The sequence below is a fragment of the Esox lucius genome, chromosome 19 (assembly GCF_011004845.1).
Source record: "Esox lucius isolate fEsoLuc1 chromosome 19, fEsoLuc1.pri, whole genome shotgun sequence".
In the NCBI taxonomy this organism is placed as follows: Eukaryota; Metazoa; Chordata; class Actinopteri; order Esociformes; family Esocidae; genus Esox; species Esox lucius.
In genome coordinates this window covers 12,990,667-13,014,662 of record NC_047587.1, presented here as the reverse complement: position 1 = coordinate 13,014,662, position 23,996 = coordinate 12,990,667, and the positions used below count along the sequence as shown (strand labels likewise).

At 44.0% G+C, this 23,996-nt stretch overlaps 1 protein-coding gene across 2 annotated transcripts; it reads right to left on the bottom strand.

Annotated features, from left to right (window-relative positions):
* Positions 1-144: 144 nt before the first annotated feature.
* LOC105021808 (FYVE, RhoGEF and PH domain-containing protein 6) lies at positions 145-22,831 on the bottom strand. 2 transcript variants are annotated; one of them, XM_010889737.3, is made up of 20 exons: positions 22,595-22,831; positions 19,260-21,588; positions 17,014-17,149; positions 16,795-16,893; positions 15,369-15,520; positions 14,311-14,467; positions 14,126-14,213; positions 13,388-13,438; positions 13,079-13,137; positions 12,914-12,985; positions 12,749-12,817; positions 12,440-12,523; positions 11,822-11,901; positions 11,217-11,319; positions 9,461-9,607; positions 9,074-9,179; positions 3,656-3,750; positions 3,232-3,360; positions 1,561-1,712; positions 145-1,272 (listed from the first exon to the last, which is right to left on the bottom strand). In XM_010889737.3, the coding sequence occupies exons 1-20, from the start codon at positions 22,605-22,607 to the stop codon at positions 1,236-1,238; spliced, it is 4,158 nt and encodes a 1,385-aa protein (XP_010888039.3). In that variant the 5' UTR covers positions 22,608-22,831; the 3' UTR covers positions 145-1,235. The 2 variants fall into 2 exon arrangements, with proteins under 2 accessions (XP_010888039.3, XP_019895944.2); XM_020040385.2 differs by lacking the exon at positions 22,595-22,831 and adding an exon at positions 21,965-22,108.
* Positions 22,832-23,996: the final 1,165 nt, after the last annotated feature.

Sequence of the window (23,996 nt, the reverse complement as noted above, 5' to 3'; positions counted from 1 at the left end):
AAAGATAATTTGATGAAAAACGAGAATTTGACTCGTACTGTACTTTTGGTGGGTTTGAATATGAAAGTGAAACACTGATGAAAAGTATTTATTAATAAGCATGTTAGACAGTTATATAAAAAAACAGTAAAACTTGATTTATTTAAAATTGTGTAAACGCAATATCGATAAATATTTACACACATTACAATAAGATACAGAATTATATTGCCTTATTTAGAAATAGAGATATTGATATTTATCTCATATCAACATTTGTGTTCTTGAGTGAACACAATCCCAACCCTTTTTTTTCGTTCACCCAATCCAGTAAATGTGGAGGACTGAAGCTAGACTGTTGAGTATTTGGAAATCACAGCCTCTTAATTTCTACTGAATATAGGAACTTTGGTGAGCTCAATGAACGTCCTGCTGGTATCATAGGTTTACTCATGCCATAATGGGAGACGTAGTCAATTCTTGTGTAAGTAATTGGCGGATCTCTCCTCATGACCTGATGGAAGTCTGGATGGCATGACTCCGACCGGGCGATTGGGAGGGACGACCATCGAAGTTGGAAATCCCACATTGTTTGCTATATTGAAATGGTAGTTGCTGTACTCACATCCAGGCTGGAATGTGTTTCTACCAGTTGAATATGTTGAAATAGTGTATGCATACATGGCCATGTAGTAACTTGTGCTTATGCTGATTACATAACTGCAGTGGTGTGATGGACAGGAGCCTGAGAAAACACCCTGACCCTGGGACAGAAACATTCTGACTGAATAATGCATCAAAATAACATATCATTCAACCTTAACAGCAAACCCAAAGAACTGCAGATGTAGGCAATGTGAAGAGGTGAATCGATCTACACTTGTAATGATATGGCGACGTCTTGGAACAAAACGTTACCACTGTTACGTACAAGGAACTGGCTGCAAACGCTATCTTCAAATGTGTACAACAGCTTTAAAAATCTGTCCTCTAAGAGCCATAATGCCAACCACATTTTTTTTTTATCTACTCCATGGCAACAACAAAGTGTGTGTACGTTGTTCCGGCTTGTAAAGGCTATTTTGGGGGTATCAGCATTTAATGCCTTCTGTGGAGGTTTTCAGTGGAGACATCCACTGTATGACCACTTATAACAGAAACCTAAATAATATTCACATTATCATACATAGTGACAGGGCCATGCCTCCATTATGTCACTGCTTATGTACAGTTAATCAACTGCTGACAAAGAATGGTCAAAGCACCATGGCTTCTTTGAATGCGTCTATCCACCTGTCAAAGATAAATAACACAATGTTAGTAGACTCTATGTCTTATCGCAGGTAAGAGCTTGCAAATATGTCAGCTGAATGCTGAGAAGCTAATTTATGCCTATGTAACAACTCTCACTGGTATGGAGTATATTTGTCTATTGTACATCAAGTCTACCACTGTTTGTTGTTGGTTACCTGAGAATAATACTGAATGAGAATAAGTTCAGGTGGAAGTGGACTTCCTTAGGGCACTATAGCGTCTACCTACACTTAAATCACTCAGCGTTATAAACATTCTGTACTCTACCTTTGGGCTGTTTGGCTGTCGTCGGCTTTGAAAACATAGTGAAGCGTGTTTTTGTGATAGAGCTTGAACAGCTGTTTCTGAGAGTCTGGCCCCTCTTTCTCCTCCTCCAACAAGAAGCCCAGCAATGGTTGACTCTCTAACGCTGCTACATCCTACAACACAGGCAGAAGGGAGAGATTCTTATCTAATTGTAAAAGAACAGATAGCATAGATATGTCAAAATAAGATATTTGTAGAAAAAAAACAGCAGAGCAATTGTCTGTCCTTAACTTAATTTCTATAAGGCCTCTTTGCCTTAGCACCCATTTGTTAAACAGACCACACAACACATTTGTCATGATCACTGTACATAGTATACCAGTTAAATTGTATAGTGATCTGGGCAAGATAAGGCCCCCTGGCTGGATCCGGCCCGTTGAGTCATTTTATCCGGCCCACATTAAATCCAAAACTTTATGAATAATAATACAAAATAAAAATACTTGGCGAGCTCTGCAGATTGTTACTTTATTTATTGCTGCATATTTTATTTCAAATTAAAACTCCTGTGGCACTCCAAGTAATAAGTGCAGCGTTCTGACGATCCTGCCACACATTGACACCACAGCTGACGTCGCATTGCAATCGTCCCACTGAAACACATTATAAAAGTGAAAATTCAAACAATAACTAATGACGGAGGCAGAGCACGGTCGCACTCGTCACCAAACACTCGCCCTCCACCCTCTGGAACCGCACCCCTTGCACCCCCAAGGGGGGTATCATACTATACTCACTGTCTGTTCAAAATACTTTTAAGTTGAAACAAGCTTTGTGCGTCACTATGATACGTATCTATGAACCAGCACGACAATATGGCCCAGCGCCATTCGTTCTTACAATACGACCAGCGATATATGAAAAATGTATAACAAAGGCAGGGTATTTAAAAAATATTTGCAGATGTTGCAGGTATTGCAACTTGCTTAAGTAAAGCTAACGTCGCAGTTTTTAAAGAATATGAATTGCAGAGGCGCTTCCAGAGCAAGCACGCACAGATCCAGCCTCATTGACGAACATCTTGCAGCAGTACTGCACACTGCTTCAACAGAAATGACTCCTGACTTGACCTCACTTATGAACGCCCATACGAGGCTCTCTTGTTCATAATAAGTGAGTAGCCCTAAAAGTTGATTTCATGGGTCTGGGCTGCCTGAATAGCTGTCGTTGAAAGCATGTAGTACAAAAAAATATACTGTGTGAAGTGGCAAATATACATTTGCTCTGAGTGATGTCAGACATATGGCTGCCCTAATAACTTGTTAACAATATACCTTATGTAATATATCCTACTCTGTTGAGTTGAAAGTAAAATCTTGTTGCAACATTTGTGTTGAATATTAACCTTGAAAAGGGATTTCCTAGGCCTTTGCCTGCCATAATTACAGTTGTTAACAGAGTATATTACAAAAAAAACATTGTTAAACTAAATTGTTAAGTAAGATTATGAAAATTCTGTGGCATGGAAAAGAAATATGCATAAATATAATATGCAAGTTAACAGAGTTAGCTATGCTGTGTGTTTTTTAAGCAAGTTTATTACAACAGTAATCTGGCCCAAGATGCTCTGTGGCATTTTCAGTCTGGTCCCCCCAGTGAAGAACATTGCCCACCCCTGCTAGCAACACCTACCTCACTGGCAGCGTATGTATACAGGACCTTGTTCTTGATGACGAACCACAGCCTCTTCCCCTGCTTCTTATTGCCCTTTGACCTCTGAAGGTAGCCACTCATAGAGGAGTTGTCTGTATTGGCCGACACCTAGATCAGCAATAGGCGAGATCATTGCATTACAATTACTGTCTGCTTTTATTTTGGCTCATAAAACATGAAACCAACACGTTAAATGTTGCATTTCTATTTTTGTTCTATTTACTGTAGGTCCGGGTCAAGGTTTAGACCGGGAGCAGGAGGACAATTCGTATTCCCTTTAAGTCAGGTTTCTCTGAAGGTTTCTTTCCTTTGGGACAGGGTTTCTTAGTTTTTTGCTTATTAACCAAAAAAAGTTTTCTTCCTGTGATCCAGGTTTTACCCAATTACTCAAATTGTTTGTCACCTCTTTAAGAGCAGCCGGGATCCTTTTGGTTTTCCTGGTGAAACCAAAGGAGGACTTTACACCAGGGGAGAGTGTTGGAGATGGGGTCAGGTCACCTGCAAAAGGGACAAAACAAAGGTCAATCATCAATGTGCTGAAATTAACACAGTGCTATTTAGTTTGTCGTTTGTCATTTACACATTAATAAATCAATCACATATTCACTGTTTGGAAGTAACATCTTAACTGGTCTGTACGGATGGTCATCTGCTGATTTAACAGACGTGTACTCCCCCAGATTTACAGGTGCTGGTCATAAAATTAGAATATCATCAAAAAGTTGATTTATTTCAGTAATTCCATTCAAAAAGTGAAACGTGTATAATTTATACATTCATTCCACACAGATTGATATATTTCAAGTGTTTATTTCTTTTAATTTTGATGATTATAACTGACAACTAATGAAAACCCCAAATTCAGTATCTCAGAAAATTTGAATATTGTGAAAAGGTTAAATATTGAAGACACCTGGTGCCACACTCTAATCAACCAATTAACCCAAAACACCTTTAAATGTCTCTCAGTCTAGTTCTGTAGGCAACACAATCATGGGAAAGACGGCTGACTTGACAGCTGTCCAAAAGACGACCATTCACACCTTGCACAAGGAGGGCAAGACACAAAAGGTCATTGCTAAAGAGGCTGGATGTTCACAGAGCTCTGTGTCCAAGCACATTAATAGAGATAGGGATAACCGCACCCTGGAGAGGATTGTGAAACAAAACCCATTCAAAAATGTGGGGGAGATTCACAAAGAGTGGACTGCAGCTGGAGTCAGTGCTTCAAGAACCACCACGCACAGACGTATGCAAGACATGGGTTTCAGCTGTCGCATTCCTTGTGTCAAGCCACTCTTGAACAAGACACAGCGTCAGAAGCGTCTCGCCTGGGCTAAAGACAAAAAGGACTGGACTGCTGCTGAGTGGTCCAAAGTTATGTTCTCTGATGAAAGTAAATTTTGCATTTCCATTGGAAATCAAGGTCCCAGAGTCTGGAGGAAGAGAGGAGAGGCACAGAATCCACGTTGCTTGAAGTCCAGTGTAAAGTTTCCACAGTCAGTGATGGTTTGGGGTGCCATGTCATCTGCTGGTGTTGGTCCACTGTGTTTTCTGAGGTCCAAGGTCAACGCAGCCGTCTACCAGGAAGTTTTAGAGCACTTCATGCTTCCTGCTGCTGACCAACTTTATGGAGATGCAGATTTCATTTTCCAACATGACTTGGCACCTGCACACAGTGCCAAAGCTACCAGTACCTGGTTTAAGGACCATGGTATCCCTGTTCTTAATTGGCCAGCAAACTCGCCTGACCTTAACCCTATAGAAAATCTATGGGGTATTGTGAAGAGGAAGATGCGATACGCCAGACCCAACAATGCAGAAGAGCTGAAGGCCACTATCAGAGCAACCTGGGCTCTCATAACACCTGAGCAGTGCCACAGACTGATCAACTCCATGCCACATCGCATTGCTGCAGTAATTCAGGCAAAAGGAGCCCCAACTAAGTATTGAGTGCTGTACATGCTCATACTTTTAATGTTCATACTTTTCAGTTGGCCGACATTTCTAAAAACATTTTTTTTGTATTGGTCTTAAGTAATATTCAAATTTTCAGAGATACTGATTATGGGATTTTCATTAGTTGTCAGTTATAAATCATCACAGTTAAAAGAAACATTTGAAATATATCAGTCTGTGTTTAATGAATGAATATAATATACAAGTTAACATTTTTGAATGGAATTACTGAAATAAACCAACTTTTTGATGATATTCAAATTTTATGACCAGCACCTGTATTGTGATATAAATCATGTTGAATTATGCAAGCATGGGAATCAAGTCATTTTCTGATTTAACAGACGTGCACTCCCCCAGATTTGTATATATACCATGTTGAGTTATGCAAGCATGGGAATGAAGTCATTTTCTGATTTAACACCAGGAGTGTTAGCAGTGTTTTATCTAGAATGCTAACACGTTAAAGCAAATACATAATTTGTTCACACCACGTCAGTCGGAGAAGGGCAGTTCATTTTTCTGCTCTATTTTGCTTGTCATTTGAAGTCATGTTGCTTAGTACATTACTGGAACAGGAAGTCTATTTTCTTGCAGCCTATTATCGATGACAGTAGCCTGTCAATCCCAGATGATCATGGTGAACAGAAGCCAATCAGCACGTCAGACGGTTGCTAGGTACTCCACCATGCACCTACAGTGGGGAGAACAAGTATTTGATACACTGCCGATTTTGCAGGTTTTCCCCACTTACAAAGCATGTAGAGGTCTGTCATTTTTATCATAGGTACTCCTCAAGTGTGAGTGACGGAATCTAAAACAGAAAATCACATTGTATGAATTTTAAGTAATTAATTTTATTGCATGACATAATTACACTCACCTAAAGGATTATTAGGAACACCATACTAATACTGCGTTTGACCCCCTTTCGCCTTCAGAACTGCCTTAATTCTATGTGGCACTGATTCAATAAGGTGTGGAAGCATTCTTTAGAAATGTTGGCCCATATTGATAGGATAGCATCTTGCAGTTGATGGAGATTTGTGGGATGCACATCCAGGGCACGAAGCTCCCGTTCCACCACGTCCCAAAGATGCTCTATTGGGTTGAGATCTGGTGACTGAGGGGGCCATTTCAGTACAGTGAACTCATTGTCATGTTCAAGAAACCAATTTGAAATGATTCAAGCTTTGTGACATGGTGCATTATCCTGCTGGAAGTAGCCATCAGAGGATGGGTACATGGTGGTCATAAAGGGATGGACATGATCAGAAACAATGCTCAGGTAGGCCGTGGCATTTAAACAATGCCCAATTGGCACTAAGGGGCCTAAAGTGTGCCACGAAAACATCCCCCACACCATTACACCACCACCACCAGCCTGCACAGTGGTAACAAGGCATGATGGATCCATGTTCTCATTCTGTTAAGGCCAAATTCTGACTCTACCATCTGAATGTCTCAACAGAAATCAAGACTCATCAGACCAGGCAATATTCTTCCAGTCTTCAACTGTCCAATTTTGGTGAGCTTGTGCACATTTTTTTCCCTATTTGTAGTGGAGATGAGTGGTACACGGTGGGGTCTTCTGCTGTTGCAGCCCATCCGCCTCAAAGTTGTGGGTGTTGTGGCTTCACAAATGCTTTGCTGCATACCTTGGTTGTAACGAGTGGTTATTTCAGTAAAAGTTGCTCTTCTATCAGCTTGAATCAGTTGGCCCATTCTCCTCTGACCTCTAGCATCAACAAGGCATTTTTGCCCACAGGACTGCCGCATACTGGATGTTTTTCCCTTTTCACACCATTCTTTGTAAACCCTAGAAATGGTTGTGCGTGAAAATCCCAGTAACTGAGCAGATTGTGAAATACTCAGACCGGCCCGTCTGGCACCAACAACCATGCCACGCTCAGAATTGCTTAAATCACCTTTCTTTCCCATTCTGACATTCAGTTTGGAGTTCAGGACATTGTCTTGCCCCGGACCACACCCATAAATGCATTGAAGCAACTGCCATGTGATTGGTTGATTAGATAATTGCATTAATGAGAAATTGAACAGGTGTTCCTAATAATTTGATACATCAGAAAAGCAGAACTTAATATTTGGTACAGAAACCTTAGTTTGCAATTAGAGATCATACATTTCCTGTAGTTCTTGACCAGGTTTGCACACACTGCAGCAGGGATTTTGGCCCACTCCTCCATACAGACCTTCTCCAGATCCTTCAGGTTTCGGGGCTGTCACTGGGCAATACGGACTTTCAGCTCCCTCCAAAGATTTTCTATTGGGTTCAGGTCTGGAGACTGGCTAGGCCACTCCAGGACCTTGAGATGCTTCTTACGGAGCCACTCCTTAGTTACCCTGGCTGTGTGTTTCGGGTCGATGTCATGCTGGAATACCCAGCCACAACCCATCTTCAATGCTCTTACTGAGATCTCGCGATACATGGCCCCATCTATCCTCCCCTCGATATGGTGCAGTCGTCCTGTCCCCTTTGCAGAAAAGCATCCCCAAAGAATGATGTTTCCACCTCCATGCTTCACAGTTGGGATGGTGTTCTTGGGGTTGTACTCATCCTTCTTCTTCCTCCAAACACAGCGAGTGGAGTTTAGACCAAAAAGCTCTATTTTTGTCTCATCGGACCACATGACCTTCTCCCATTCCTTCTCTGGATCATCCAGATGGTCATTGGCAAACTTCAGATGGGCCTGGACATGCGCTGGTTTGAGCAGGGTGACCTTGCATGTGCTGCAGGATTTTAATCCATGACGGCGTAGTGTGTAACTAATGGATTTCTTTTAGACTGTGGTCCCAGCTCTCTTCAGGTCATTGACCTGGTCCTGCTGTGTAGTTCTGGGCTGATCTCTCACCTTCCTCATGATCATTGATGCCCCACGAGGTGAGATCTTGCATGGAGCCCCAGACCGAGGGAGATTGACTGTCATCTTGAATTTCTTCCATTTTCTAATAATTGCGCCAACAGTTGTTTCCTTCTCACCAAGTTGCTTGCCTATTGTCCTGTAGCCCATCTCAGCCTTGTGCAGGTCTACAATTTTATCCCTGACGTCCTTACACAGCTCTCTGGTCTTGGCCATTGTGGTGAGGTTGGCGTCTGTTTGATTGAGTGTGTGGACAGGTGTCTTTTATACAGGTAACGAGTTCAAACAGGTGCAGTTAATACAGGTAATGAGTGGAGAACAGGAGAGCTTCTTAAAGAAAAAATGTCTGTGAGAGCCTGAATTTTTACTGGTTGGTAGGTGATCAAATACCTATGTTATGCAATAAAATGCAAATTCATTATAAAAAAAATCATACAATGTGATTTTCTGGATTTTTGTTTTAGATTCCTTCTCTCACAGTTGAAATGTTCCTATGATAAAAACTACAGACCTCTACATGCTTTGTAAGTAGGAAAACCTGCAAAATCGGCAGTGTATCAAATACTTGTTCTCCCCACTGTAGATGTTTCACCAAGGCTGGCCTGCTGCACTAGTACGATGAAGCACTGATCAAACCCTCTGGGTTGTTGGACACACCCACACAAGCTACGCTGTTGATACAATAATTCTGTTGATTGTTAATATTATTATTATTATTATTACGCTGCTTCTGCTTCCTTTCATTACTATGTTACCTGCAACTAACCACTGACTTGGTTCCCATCTACCCCTCTCTACTGTCCACATGTTTACGTCAACACACTCCAGTTGCCTGGAACATTGAATATGGTTCTGGCACTAACATTTACATGCTTGCTTCCACAAAAATAAATAAATATTGTAACTCCTGCTATATCCTATACATGAACTTGGTTCTTTACGCACACACACACACACACACACACACACACACGTCTTACTTCTCTGTTGTTGTAGTATGACGCAGCATTGATCACACACCCTGGCCAGCTGGTTCTTCAGATACTCCAGACATTGTTTGTTGGTGGAACACGACTGGCACACGACCTACCACCAAAGACGCAGAAGATATGGTAAAACATGAACCAAACGCTCACCAAATCCCACCCTTTCTCAAAGAGTTGTGTGTGGCATTTCTACGTTCATGTAGATACACTACACAATGTCGTAGGCAAAACACACTAAATAGAATCCAATATCTTGAAAAAAAAAAAGTGTGCACGTTTTCTCCCCATGCTGCTGTAGAAATTAAAACATTCTCAGACATTTCCATAAAGCCTTTTTCAGGTGTTTTATTTGGGTGGTCCCAGTGGAAACCCCCACCTCACCTTTCCACAGGCTCGGCAGTGGTGTCGTCTCCAGGTGAGGGAGAACTCACAGGTGCATATCATACACATGGTGGCCCTCAGGTCTGGGATCCAGATAGGGGCCTTAGAACCCAGGGGGGCCCCACTGCCAATCTCCTCAGGCAATGTCTGTACATAAGAGGGTAAAATAGATACACCGATCAGCTATAACATTATGACCACCTGCTTAATATTGTGTAGGTTCCCCTTTTGCCTCCAAAACAGCCCAGACCCGTCGAGGCATGGACTCCACTAGACCTCTGAAGGTGAGCTGTGGTATCTGGCACCAAGACGTTAGCAGCAGATCCTTTAATTCCTGTGAGTTGCAAGGTGGGGCCTCCATGGATCGGACTTGTTTGTCCAGCACATCCCACATATGCTCAATTGGATTGAGATCTGGGGAATTGGAGGCCAAGTCAACACTCTGAATTTGTTGTTGTTTTCCTCAAACTATTCCTGAACCATTTTTGCTTTGTAGCATGGCGCATTATCCTGCTGAAAGAGACCAATGCCATCAGGGAATACCGTTGCCATGAAAGGGTGCACATGGTCTGCAACAATGCTCAGGTAAGTGGCATGTGTCAAAGTAACATCCACATGAATGGGAGGACCCAAGGTTTCCCGACAGAACACTAACTCCGCCAGCTTGCCTCCTTCCCATAGTGCATCCTGGTGCCATGTGTTCTCCAGTTAAGCGACACACACGCACACAGCCATCCATGTGATCTAAAAGGAAACGTGATTCATCAGACCAGGCCACCTTCTTCCATTGCTCCGTGGTCCTGTTCTGATGCTCACGTGCCCATTGTAGGCGCTTTCGGCAGTGGACAGGGGTCAGCACGCGCACATTGACTGGTGTCTGGCTACACAGCCTCATACGCAACAAACTGCGATGCACTGTGTGTTCTGACACCTTTCTATCAGTACCAGCATGAACCTTTTCAGCAATTTGAGCTACAGTAGCTCGTCTGTTGGACGGGACCACACGGGCCAGCCTTCACTCCCCACGTGCATCAATGAGCCACCCTAGACCCTGTCACCGGTTCTCCGCTTTTCCTTCCTTGGACCACTTTTGATAGCTACTGACCCCTGCAGACCAGGAACACCCCACAAGGGCTGTAGTTTGAGATGCTCTGACCCAGTCAGCCAGCCATCACAATTTGGCCCTTGTCAAAGTCACTCAGATCCTTTTGCTTGCCCATTTTTTCTGCTTCTAACACATCAACTTTGAGGACAGAATGTTCATTTGTTGCCTAATATATCCCACCCACTGACATGTGCCATGATAACCAGATTATCAGTGTTATTCACTTCACCTGTCAGTGGTCATAATGTTATGGCTGATCAGTGTACTTAACCAACTGGCGACAAAGACACACAGCAATGCCATTATAAAGCCTTACAAACTGGGTGGTTAGAGTTCTGAAAGCTGCATGCATACCACGGTTATGACTAAATTACATCAGTAACTGGTTCATAATGGCAATAACGCCCGTCTGGGGTTTTGTGTATGGCCAATATACAGTGCCCATGGCTAAGGAGTGGATCCAGGAACTCTATGTTGTTCATAGAGTTCCTAGAGTTCCTGGAATTGTCCAGGAACTCTATGTTGTGTCGTGCCTATGAGCAGCTGTTTGTCGTGGTATATTAACTATATGCCACACCACTCGTGCCTTATTGCTAAAATATGCTATTCAACATGTGTATGAACGACACCGTCTTGTCATATATTCAGTACCTCCTCCAGAGACTTGCTGGATATAAAGGAGATCTTCTTTCTGGTGTGGTCCTTGATTGACGTAGAGATGGCTTCCAGCCAATCATCTCTCTCCACTGCTGAACTACAGAAGAAGGCACAGGAAGTGTCAGGCTACAGTAATGGCTCTCTCTAGTAAGTGATCTGATAACCCTTAACAGAGATTGAAAGTGAGCTGCATTATTGGCAGAATCATAATTGCCTTAATTAACCCTGACCCCATTAAAACCAGCAACCTTTCCTTTACTGGCCAAATGCTCCTTACCACTTGACCACTTTGTGGTGTCACATGTTGGCATATATATATATTTTATTTTTTTACCCTATTATAAGAACAAAGTTATTACAAACATGACAATAATTTACTGTACAATGGGTGGTGAGCATATGGGACAATATTTATACGTTTTATATAGCTATAAGTGCATATTACCCTGTTACAATGTCTGCTATATGTTTTACTGTAAATTGCTCATGATGAAGGCATTACCTAACATACTAAAATGTCTTATTTCACTGATCCTAACTAAAAAAGCAAACATTTTCAATGAACTAGAAAACGATTTTAAAGGCAGTAACATCCCCACCTGGCAGAGAGAATGAAGGAGCGCTCCACGCTCTCAATGGTCAGCTCATTCTGGAAGGCCTCTTGGCTGGGCTTGCTAACCTAAAACATAAATGAATTGTCACCATAAAGATTATTAGCCTACAGCCTCTTTTACGGGAGTTGAAAATATAATTTTGGAAGGAAATTAATACCACCGGCCAATGCTAAATGGCTTGTCAGCTAAGGGTTAGGGTCGGGTTAGGGTTAGGGTCAGCTTATGGTTAGGGTCAGTTTAGGGTCAGGGTCAGGGTCAGGGTCAGTTTAGGGTCAGGGTCAGTTTAGGGTCAGGGTCAGCTTAGGGTCAGGGTCAGCTTAGGGTCAGCTCAGGGAACTAATTCTTAACATCCAGTAGGAGTGTGCACAGACACAGGGGCTATATATCTCTGTCCTACCCTGATGTGTTAATGAAATCAAGGTGGGATGGATACAATAGAGACAAGACAAAACAAGACAATAGCGAGGTAAAAGGGGGTAGGTTTAAGATGAGGTTTTAGTTAACGGTGCCACTAAGGTTAGGGTTAGGTTATAAGGGAATGGGGTTAGGGTCGGGGTTTATGGGAATACGGTACCTTTATATAGGCAAAACATGAGCGCCTACCTTCATCCCAGCCAACGACAGCATGTTGTTGAGTTTGAACTGTCCAGACTGAACAGGGGTGGTGTACAGCAACGTGTCATTGAACTGTTGACGTAAATGAATTCATACATATCAACTCAAGTTCCGCTAGAAGTACACCGCCAATACTAAAGAGGGAAAAGAGATACTGCTGGATGTGGTTCAGAAGAGGCAAAGCAGAAGAGAACGACCAAGGAGTCACAGAACGTTTCACAACATCCCTTCCGTTAGGTTCTGTTCATATTCTGGTCAACGCAGACCCTCTCATGTTGTTATTTGTTCTCAACTCACCAAGAAAAACATTCTGGGCTGCATGACCTTTCTGGAGAGCTTCATCAGCACCCCCTCTTTCAGGAACACCTGAAACACACAGCACGTCAGACACCAATGATATAGAAACCTCTGTAGAAGCCGATGAGGAAAAAAATATATACACATGCAAAAGCATTCACCCACCCTCCCAGGCGCGACGATCTCATGGTGCCCATTCAGTCTGCACTGAACCTGGATCAGCTTCTGGAAGTTATCCTGAGGGAAGTGCAGGGGTGAGAACTGGTGGTTGGCTATGGATATAGGCGTCTGCTGAATGACGAAAATGCTAATAAACAGCGTTCTCCTTACCCCCTGTTTCATGCTGTCATTGGCATGGTTGGCCACCTCCTTCATAATGCCAAGGGCCGCTGTGGGTGGAGATGGTTGGATTGGATACAGCATTAGGCTTCTATTTCAGTAAAAATGTATGCTTCAAACCACTTCAAACCATTTCAGTGGCTATTTCAGTGGCTACTATGTTTTTTATGCTCTCTAGATTGATTTTCAGAACTTTGGCTGTTCAGTCCCTTTATTCTGTAATACATCTAGAATGATTTAATGTAGGGGTATTTTAAGATTGATTTTGGACAGAATCATCTTTGATTCTAAGTACTTTACCTAGCGTATCTTTGTAATCAGCTGAGTCCGGAGACAGGTTCTTCAGGTAGTCTGAAATAACGCAACATTAAAAAAGAAAAGAAAACAGACAATATAATGAGACTGGGAAACAACCACTTCGCAGAACAATAGGTCCACAGTTCCATGTATTGGGAAATCAATTCTGTGAATGTAGTGAAAGCATCAGAATGCTAGTAAACAACATTCAAAAGCTGGTTAGGTAATGGAATTATACACCAGGGACTTGGTGAGAAACATTTTGCACATCTTGGCACTGAGAGTCCATGTGGCTCATGCAACACTAAGCTTTGTTATGTCATTTAATCAGATCTGGGCCGCCCTTCCAAATCTTATTATGAGTGGCTTACTGAGGAAAAATATGAGAAGAATTCTCAAAACATTTGCAGTGACTTATTTTACCACTAGATGGCAGTGTACGGTTGATTCAATACTTGTCCATGACTTGGACTGTTTTGCTGTTATTTTGATCGTGATATTGTGCAATGATCCGCCAGTGTTCTTAAATGTCACCGTGTTTTGAAAGTCATTTTCCATTGAGCATGCATTTGATTCCAGAGGGCTGACTTGCCTAAATGTTTGGAAATAACTTCAAAAACAATGACTGGATCAACCCTGTTTTTCAGGCACAGTCACCATTTTTGGTGGCCTTCTCCAACTAGAGCCAGATTTGCATCCAAGTTTAGCAATGTTAATAAACTAGAAAAATCCCTCAGTTACCTGTGAGCAGCAGTTGATACTGGGGGATTCTCTGAACGGGCTTCAGCAGATAGTGCTTCAGAGCCAGGTTGGCACATTGTGGAGTTGCCTGAGACACAGAAATACAGAGAACAGCGTGTTCCTTGTATATGCCACAATTGTAATGATAACCCACTAAAAGAAGGTTGGTCCAGTCTCAGCATTACCTCAAATTCCCGTACGATTGCCCCGAAGGCTTGGTTCTTCCTGCTCTGTTCATCCAGCAGAGCAACATTCTTGTCAAACTCTCGGATGTATGTGGAGTACATCTTCAGATAGGGTCCTTTCTTCACAAAGATGTCCGCGAGCCGGCCATGCTCGTTCCTAGTCAGTAAAAAGCAGACCGGTTAGACAAGCTGAAGTCTTTATTTCAGTCACAACTATCACAGTGATTGGCAGGAGATTGGCAATATTTGGTTTCATGTGGGAAACCACCTTAATCTGTGGTTTCCCACTTGATGGATGAGTTTTAGTCATGCAAAGGGGTTATTTTAGTCAGTGCTGTTGAATAATGACGATTCAGTACTGTGAGTGTAGGTTTAACAGCTACTTGGCCAGGATGTGTGATGTATGGACGATATGCACTGTGTGTGTGTGTGTGTGTGTGTGTGTGTGTGTGTACTCTACATGCTATCCGACGACACTGAATCAGTGAAAACTATCCACACGTGTCTCACTGTATATAGGGTCATTTTGTTTACACTCTTGTATACAGTATTTATATCGTATTTATATATTTTAGTTATGAAGCTCTGTGTGTTGTCCTGTCCTGATTCAATGCCTGTGACCAGGTTGTCATTGATCATTTGAATTGGATAGATACCGGTTAATTAAATAAACATACCATGGCTAAGGGTTGTTATACATGACACAGCACAGAGTGCCTGGATACATGATATATTAACCATGATATACTGGACATACAACTCTGAGCAGTCTTCCTGCTTTTTGAAACTGGTATTCAATACAATAAAAACGATAAATGGTCTTGTGGAACGAGTTATTATGAACTAGTCACCCCATTTATAATTGGTACATTTACAGATATAATTATAATAATTCAAAAGGGCTTTTCACACTGCTGAGCCAAGCCATTTTTCTTTTTACTGGCCTTACGCATCCACCATAGTTACTGGAAAGAACGATGCGAAATCACGGAGCAGCACAGCTGGGCTTTGGGTTGTCACGGTGGTGTGAGGAGAATCCAGTTCTACAGTGGCATTACCAGTGCTCCACCCTCTCCTCCAGCTCTCTGAGGAGGTCCTGGTTCAGTTCGTAGAGCTGGGGCAGATAGTAGAGGATCTGGTTCAGAACGCGCTCCTCCACCACGGGCTTCCCAGCCTGAAAGGACGCCTTCTCCACGGCGTCGCGGAAGTCCTGTAGGGGGACAGAGACAGACGGGTCAGGTGGACTCAGAGAGAGACACAGCTCTGAACACGCCATGTCAAACGTTGCCGTTTGGATCACTTCACATCTGAAGGACGAGCCGTCCTCAACCTCTGACCTCTACTTACATGAAAGCCATGCTTGTTTCAAGGGTCCCCTACACTGGGTCCTCTTAAAAAAAAAAAGAGAGGAGGAGGACAGGAGGAGTGCGGGGGAAGAGGAGAGAGGGAGGAGAGGTCGAGTCTTCGGGCTCCTGGAGAAAGCCGTTTCTGCTTATTCTACTGACTATGCCGGAGGTGTTTGCTGAACGTTGTGGTTTATGAGACAGTGAGCAAACTGCTTACAGAACACAGTAGAAGAGCTCCAAACAGGCTGGAACAAGTGGTGGGGGGGACATGGCCTGTGGCAGACATCTGCATCTGCACCCCCACAAAAAGAATTATAAACAAGCCCCCCCACCCCAGCCTACAGTCAGCAAAGCCCACAATGCATTTTCCATTACTGGACACAAGTGTTGCTGATTAAGTTAAAAGGACTGACAGACTGCTCATTTGGACTCAAACACATGGACGCTGCATCACTTCCTGACTGCCCCCCCCCCCCCCCGTGTGGTATTAGACCCAGTGACTCTGTTTAGTTCCATGTTCTGAGTCCTCTACTTCCTCTCCCGTGTAGACCTACAACGTCTTCAAACTTTTGATTAAAGCGAGCGCGCGCACACGTCCGTGAGTGCTAGGAGAAATGGCTGGACTTGTGCAATTAGTTAGCACAAACTCTACTAGTTGAACTTTGACATCTGCCACTCATAACCACGCCCATTTGGTAAGAAATTTTAAATATATATATATATATATATATATATCAAACAAGCTGCTTTGCAGTAAAACAACGGGTTCAAGCAAAATAAACAATCACAGAGTTCAACCAAAACACCTCTACAGTAAGTGACCACACTCCAGGTCAAAACAAACGCTACATGATTCCTTTCACTTGGACTATAATGGTCAGATCAGACCGCTGCTGGAAGCCCTGAGAAGCTGACAGGAATGTAGGTCATGCAGATGAGGAGGCCTGCATCCCAGTCCACGTCCCTCCTGACAGGGTGTGCCACAGAGGTTAGCCTAACCGAACACATCTGGAAGAGTCTGGCTCACTGGATATTTTATTACACCAAAAAGAAAAACAAACCAGGGTTTTGTGGGCTAACGTTAGCCTGTCAACACACTGTGTTTCTAGCAAATGCAACAGAAGGCTAGCATACTTACAATATGGAGGAGCTTCAGGACATTGACAAACACATTCTCTGAGCTCATGATCTCCCTGGCAATGTGGACTGTCTTGCTCTTCTTTGCGACGAAGTCAGCCTGACATAGACAGGGGCACACAAACATGGGTAAAAATTTTTTTACCATGATCAAATACCAGAAACATATCCGCTGTACTGCGATTCTCTTCACATGGTGTATTTTCCATTAGTCTCTCACCTCGCTTTGTCCAGACTGCTCAGGTTCTCCTTTGCTGGACGAGGAACTGCCATCGTCCTCGTCTGAACTGTGAACCATGACGTCCTCATCTGACTGTCCATCATCCGTCTGACCAATGTCTTCATCTACAGAGCTCCTGATGGGATAAGAGATCACAGTCAGTAGGAACACACTCACACACACTCACACACACTCACACACACTCACACCTGTAAAAACATCCTCTAACTCCCAATCTCACACCTAGGATAGGGAGGTCTGTGTAAAGAAAACAGAACGTGTTCGAGGGGAACTGGGTGCTGAGTCAGAACATCGCCGAATATCAGGGAGGCGTCTTTTTTCGCAACAAATGTCAGTATCGGCATTCCCGCGGCGCTCCAACCCTTCCTGGAGTTGCCACACAGGGAACACAGGAAACAGACTCTGTAATGGGTCTAGCAGACTGAACAAACCCAGGTGCCGGAGCGTTGCCTTGGGTCAGCTGAGGGGCCTCAGCTGGATACCTCCACCATTCCAAACACAAACAGAAGGCCCAGGTCCAAACCAGTAACCCCTCTCTCTACTACTGCCAGCTTGTTGACCTAAACTTGAGGAAATTAAAGGTTTGGATAGATGTGTAGGCCGGGGGCCAATCCAAACGTTACAACAGCCTGGTTGTAAATCTGCCACGCTACCCATATCCAAGGTCTGGACTGACAACACAAAGCTAAAATATGACCAAAACACCACCAAGTCAAATAATCAGACTTTTTGAAAAACCTTTTAGAGTTCATTCGATGACCATCACCCATTTTCTTGCGTTAGCTGGTGTGATAGTCGTCTGGACTGATCTGCCTGATCACTCCGATAATGGACAAGAGAAATCAAGATTTCTAGAGATTAGTTCTTGGTTTGGTTTTACAGGTAGGTAATGGAAACCGTTCCACATAGGCAATAACGGCACCTGATGAGACAATGACAAACACTCCCCTCAAAAGTGAGCTCCAAATGTTTCTTTGAGCAAAAAAAAAGGGTTCTTCAAATAATTTACAGGGGTTCCCTGATGGTAAAAATTTGAATAACCCAGAATGGTTGAATTTCAAACCTTTAATTTACAAACCACAGGTTTGTCCTTAATGTATTCTGAGGCCATGTGCGTTGTTTACCGTAGAGTTGCAGTAAAACCTATGGCTGTTTTGCGTTAGTGAGCAACCCATTGGGTGTTAAACCCATGTGACTGTTCCACTGTGAACCACTGTGGCCTGTCTAATACACTAAGCTGGTGATTCAAGGCAAAGAACACAGAAGAATAAACTTTGTTGCACAAACTGATCCTGAGCTGCTTTACATATTTAAAATGCCAACTAGCGCCGGTCGTTCAAGGACCAGGAGAAATTATGATCCATACCTCAATAAACATACACACTAAAGAGATGCCAAGACCCGCTCGTTTGTCGCGTCGTTCTCTGTAAACCCTAGACAACTGTTGTGCGTGAAGACCTATCAGGGTGATGATTGCCAGGTAACTAACACCCCTGGCAACAATGCCCATAGCACACTCACAGTGTCTTAGGCCCTCCTTCGCCCATTCATCCCCCATTGACTGCCACCGAAATGCCTTAATGACTGTCTGCCTGCTTTATATAGCTAGCCACGGCCACATGACTCACGGTCTGTGAGGGATCCGTTTTCACGGATTATGTGGTGTACCTAATGGATTTATTTGCTGGGGGCAGGACATAGGGCCACACTGTGTTCAATCCCGCTCAAATGCAGGTGGATGTTTAGGTCCCCCCCCCCGAGAAGCTAATCTGCATTTGGGCAGAGATATCTGGTGAACAAGGTCATGCCGTGAGTAAGCGTAGTGCCAGTCAAGTAACATCACCAGGCAGCACATTCTAACACTACATGCTGACAATACTTCCCCTTTATCTGTCATGAGTAATGACAGAAAAACTCCAACAAAGGCCTGTCAGGAATGTTATACTATTTAGGTGATTGACAACCTCAGTTTGTGACTCAATACTATGAGCTGCCAATTGTTCTTTTTCCATGAGAGTAGTTTGGTACACAATCCACTACATATCTGCCACACCCCTATCTGATCTCCCTTCACCTCTCCTCCACCAGTGAAACAAACAACAAAACACACAAAAGTTACTTCTTTTAAATAAATAGAAACAACAGGCTCAGAGTCATGTTACCTGGAACAAAAAAAAAGCAGAAGAAAAAAGGAAAGAAAGATGACAAGAACAAAACAACGATACCTCCCACTGGGCTGTTGTCGTGGTTCAGTGTATTTCTCCAGTGGGTGATAGGGCTCCTGTTCCTCGTAGATATCATCATCATCACCACGCAGGTGGACGTCCCATTCCGACATCTCCGCCGGCCTACCCTCAGCTCCAGCCCCGCCTCCTCGTGGTCCCGACCCCACCGGAAGGTTGACGTAGTCGGGTATCTCCTCGTAATATGGCACGTTCTCGTACTCCTCGTCCAAAGCACACTCCGCGCCGGGGGAGCAGAACTCGTCCCCGTCCACACTCTGCTCCCTGCCCAGCTGGGGGCAGCAGAAATTGCGTCTGCCTGACACGTCCAGGCCATCCTGAAGGCACGTGTCCTGACTGTCCACACACTGCTCAACCTTGGGGTCGGCTGAGGAGCAGTCGGAGGGCCGGCCTCCCTTGGCTAGCAGCTTGGGCAGCATATTGACCGAGATGCTCAAGTCCAGCAGCCTCCGGAAGGAGTTCCTTTTCTGTCCATCAGAGGGGGTCAGGTCAGCGGAGGAAAAGGACTTGGACTTGTTTTTCACCAGGCTGGAGCGAGACAACTTTGGCGGTGTCAGCGTGGGCGGGCTGCCCTTTATCTCTGTGTTGCCTGTGCTCCGCTCAACAGCTGAAGGCAACAGCGGTGTCTGAAGGATGCTACTCCTTGATGCTGCGTTGTCTGGCGGGGTTGCAGGAAGTTCTCTCATCGCTTTGGAGTTCCTTGGTGATCCGCCGTCTTGTGTGGCCTTAGTAACAACGCCTCCGTTATCCCCCCTCTGGGAGGTCTTTCCTCCCTCCCCATATTGCTCCTCCGACAGCTCCTTCTTCAGCAACGATGCGGCTGGGGAGCTGTGTCTCGGTGGTTTATTGGGCACGGAGGACATCCTGTTTGGAGCATCAACATCTTCTTCGGAACGCCCACTGGATGCCACATTGACTGACCAGTCGGAGTTGAGCTCCGTCTTGTTGGGCAGACTAGTAGAGAGAGGGTGACAAACTATTTTACAATAGATCTCCTCCTCTTCCACTTGCCCACTCCTCCCTCCCTCATCTCCCTTCTCCCTCGCTTCCCCCTCCTCCTTGTCTACTGATAACTCCATTTCATAGACCCTGTCATCCACCCATTGCAGCTCTTCCTCATCCACATCCTGTGGGAGGTAGGGTAATGAAGCGAGGGGGAGGAGGTGCTGAGAGGAGGAGGTAGAGATCTGTGCTTGTGCCTCTGGTTCAGACAGAAAGGCTTTCTTTCTGGGTGGGGTGACAGGTGCAGGGGAAGGGCCGGGTGTTCTGGAGGATGGGAGGCCCGTCCAGCTTTCACTGGTACCAGCCCCACCACCAGGCATGTCCTGAGCCTGGCCGGCCGGCTCGCTGACAGAGGGAGATGGGAGGCTCTTCCTCTCCGCTGGCTCCTTCACCTTTCTGACGGTCATTTCCATCCGCTGCCTTCCCTCCGCCCAGTCCCTCTCTTCACTCCTCTCCACTCCACCCCTCCCCTGCTCCGGGGTTTCCTGTTCAACCAGGGCAAACGTCCCAGGTTGCTGTGGCAAAGGGAGGGGCTTCCTGAAGACAGCTGGGCTGTGATTGGACTTGTCAGTGTCTTTACAAATGATGGTGGAGCCGCTGTGTCCGTCCTGTTCTCCCCGGCCAGTGGCACTGGACACAATGAAGATGTTGTCGGCTCGGGTCCGTGTGTTGCAAACGGACATCGCTTCCACGATGTTGGGGTTTAACAGTTGGTCATTTGTGGCCATTTCCACAGCCCGTACACAAACGTCAGGCAGAGACGTGCTGTTGTTGTGGACAGCTGAACACTTGTTACCCCCTCTGTTCTCTCGAGGTCGATATCTTGGCCCAGGCTTCACTCTGGACTCCGTTGTTTTACTCGGACTATGTAACATCCTCCAGTCTCTTTCAATTTTGTCAATCACCATATCTGTTGCGTTGCTATGCCGCCAACACAGGCAGTCCTTTCGGCTACAGAGACATATTGGAATTATATAATCCCAGTCAGGTTTCTTGTTTTCTTGCTGTCTACTTATTCCATTTCTGGAGTTCAGGTGGCCGACATTTCTGGGCATCTCCAAGAGTGTCTTGCCGTCTTGCACAATGGTTTGGTGGAGACGTCCATTGTTTTTGGAGAGCGTTTTGGACTCCAGGGCAGTGGAGAGACACGGCTTCGGGGCCAGAGCTGGCTTAACCTTTACTGGTGTAATGAGGGAGCCTGGGTGAGCCTGGGAGGGGCCATCTTGTTTCGGGGTTGAGGAGGGGCACGACCTTGGCCTTTGTGGCTGTATGATCTTTGGTTTGGGGGCCAACGGGGGTTTCTGCATGCCTGTAGAGAAGGAAGGAGAGAGAGACGGGGGGAGAGAGAGGTGTTTGAAAACTGCAAGAGAGCGACACCATTCTGATGACATCAAGCACTCATAAATGAAGGTAAAAGATAGAAGTCTAGGGATGAAATGGACTTTGTGATTCAGGAGGACTCAGTGACTTTAAAGCAATTCGGCCAGTCACCTCCATGACAAAGCATACGCATCACATGACTATTGCCTACACACAAACACTTGACATCAGTGAAATAATCCCATTAGAGTGCCAGTCAACAAGGAAGCTGTGAATGACTAGGAGGTGGGAGTGAGGAGATGGTGGTGCCATGGGACTGCATGGCGATCAAGTCGACTTGAGTAGCCCCGTCCCAGTTCTCTTACCTTCTGCGCTGAGTGTGCAGTTCACCTCTCTTCAATGGAAAAGTTTAGTGTAAAAAGAAATTAAAGTAAACTTAGCCTGTTCGCGAGGCAAATGCCTATGAGTACAGACGCACGGCTGAGGACAGAACTGCAACATGTTGCCTGTTACTATTGACAGCAATCCAGCTAAAGGCATGTAACGAGAGGCAAATGGTCTGGTTTGTCCTGGAACTGATCAGCGCTGTGAGACACGAATGTTGTCTTGCGTTTTTTGCCACTTTTCTAAACAAAACAATGAAGTTCATTACAGAACTAGATAGACAGTTTTGACCGCGAACTTAAAACAACTAAAGATGTCCCGTATAGTGGTTGAATAAAAAGTATATAATGTCTTGATTTATGACTCGGCTTCTCAAAGAAATGTCGAAGTAAACAACGAAATGCCTTCATTTAAATGCATTCTACATAGTATAATATAGTCACCATTGGACCATCTAGATCACAGACACCGATTATTAAGCATCTTTGTTAAAAAACATATACAATTCTGATTGTGTAATATATTTTCTTACAGTACATTAAATCAATCTTGCTGAACCAAATTCGACATCAACTGACAGTTCTCATACAGCCTACAGAGAGAAAACGTACCTGCTGTGTTCATGATTAATAATTCGTTCCTCACAGTCGCTCCTCCAGTATACAAATTGAATCTCTCCTAACTCAACTCAAGAATTTCTTCCGACAGACGCATTGTCAAAATTAAAGTGACGCGTCAATACTTTCAAAATAATATTGGCATCAATCATTTATATATGTATGAAACTTTCTTTTGATACTAGTCTGGCAACAGTAGAGAAGCACGGATCCGCTCAAAAATGATCAACTTCGCCTGTGAATTAGCTAATCTGTGAACACCCATGGAATTATTATTGCGGTACGTTTCACAAAACGTCCAGTAGGAGGTTCCTTGTGCCACAATGAGAAACATCTGCAGAGGCGTAACGTGGTAGGTGAGTCCTATGTTTTGGGGGCAATTTAAAAGTCCTTACATTTTATGAAAAGCGTTAAGAAACAATTTAAGACAAAAAATAATCACTATAATTAACTATATTTGGAATTTGAACAATAGTTTAGCCTTATCATCAATACTTTTATTCCGTCCACGATGATGCAAATTCTACATCCCATGTGTCAAAATCTCCGTCATCGGTGCTAATAAAAGCTAGTCGTTAATTAGCCTACGTGTATGGAAAACAAATTATTGCGTTAGCGTTAAAATACATTACTTGCAACTTCTGATATTTCTGTAAGGAACTAAAAGTAAGGAACTAAAGTCGTCATTCTATCATTAGTGTTTTTATCACGTGAGCTGTGTAGGCTATTCTAAAACAATTACTTCCCAAGACAGGCGCTGAATTATTAGTCACAAGTTGTCTATATAGAGGCGGTCTGACAATTGGGAGACGTATTTCGCTAGAATAGTCTGGGGATTTTGTCCCCGGGAAGCAACTATTTTGAATTGCAACTTTCAAATGTACGTTTGTTGTACGTTTTGATAAAAGGATAGAGATATATCTTGACTTCGACATGGCCAGTTTGTCCGGGCCTGCAGAGGGACCCTATGGGCTAGTTTCGCACACACTGATTAAGCCTAGTCTAGGACCAAAAAATTAAGTTCAATAGAAAACTCCAATGAGCTCGTTTTTTGGTCCTAGTCTGTGTCTGCGAAACCGGCCCTAAATGGTACAGCCGAATCAGCTCTTGGACTATGTTCATTCCTGTATTGCCTTGAGCAATCTTTTTGCTACTTTATAAGATCCAATGGTATGAAATGCCAATAAATGTTTGCACTTAGTAGCCTAATGTACTGCTACAATACTTAAATGATAGATAAAATATATATATATATGCATTCAATATAACAAGGCAAAATGTATTTCTATGTTCTATTATTGGAACTACATCAGTCATTACTACATCAGTCATTGAGTGAATCAGTCAGTCAGGATGCTATGTCACAACTTCCTGAGCTGAAGTTATGTCACAATGG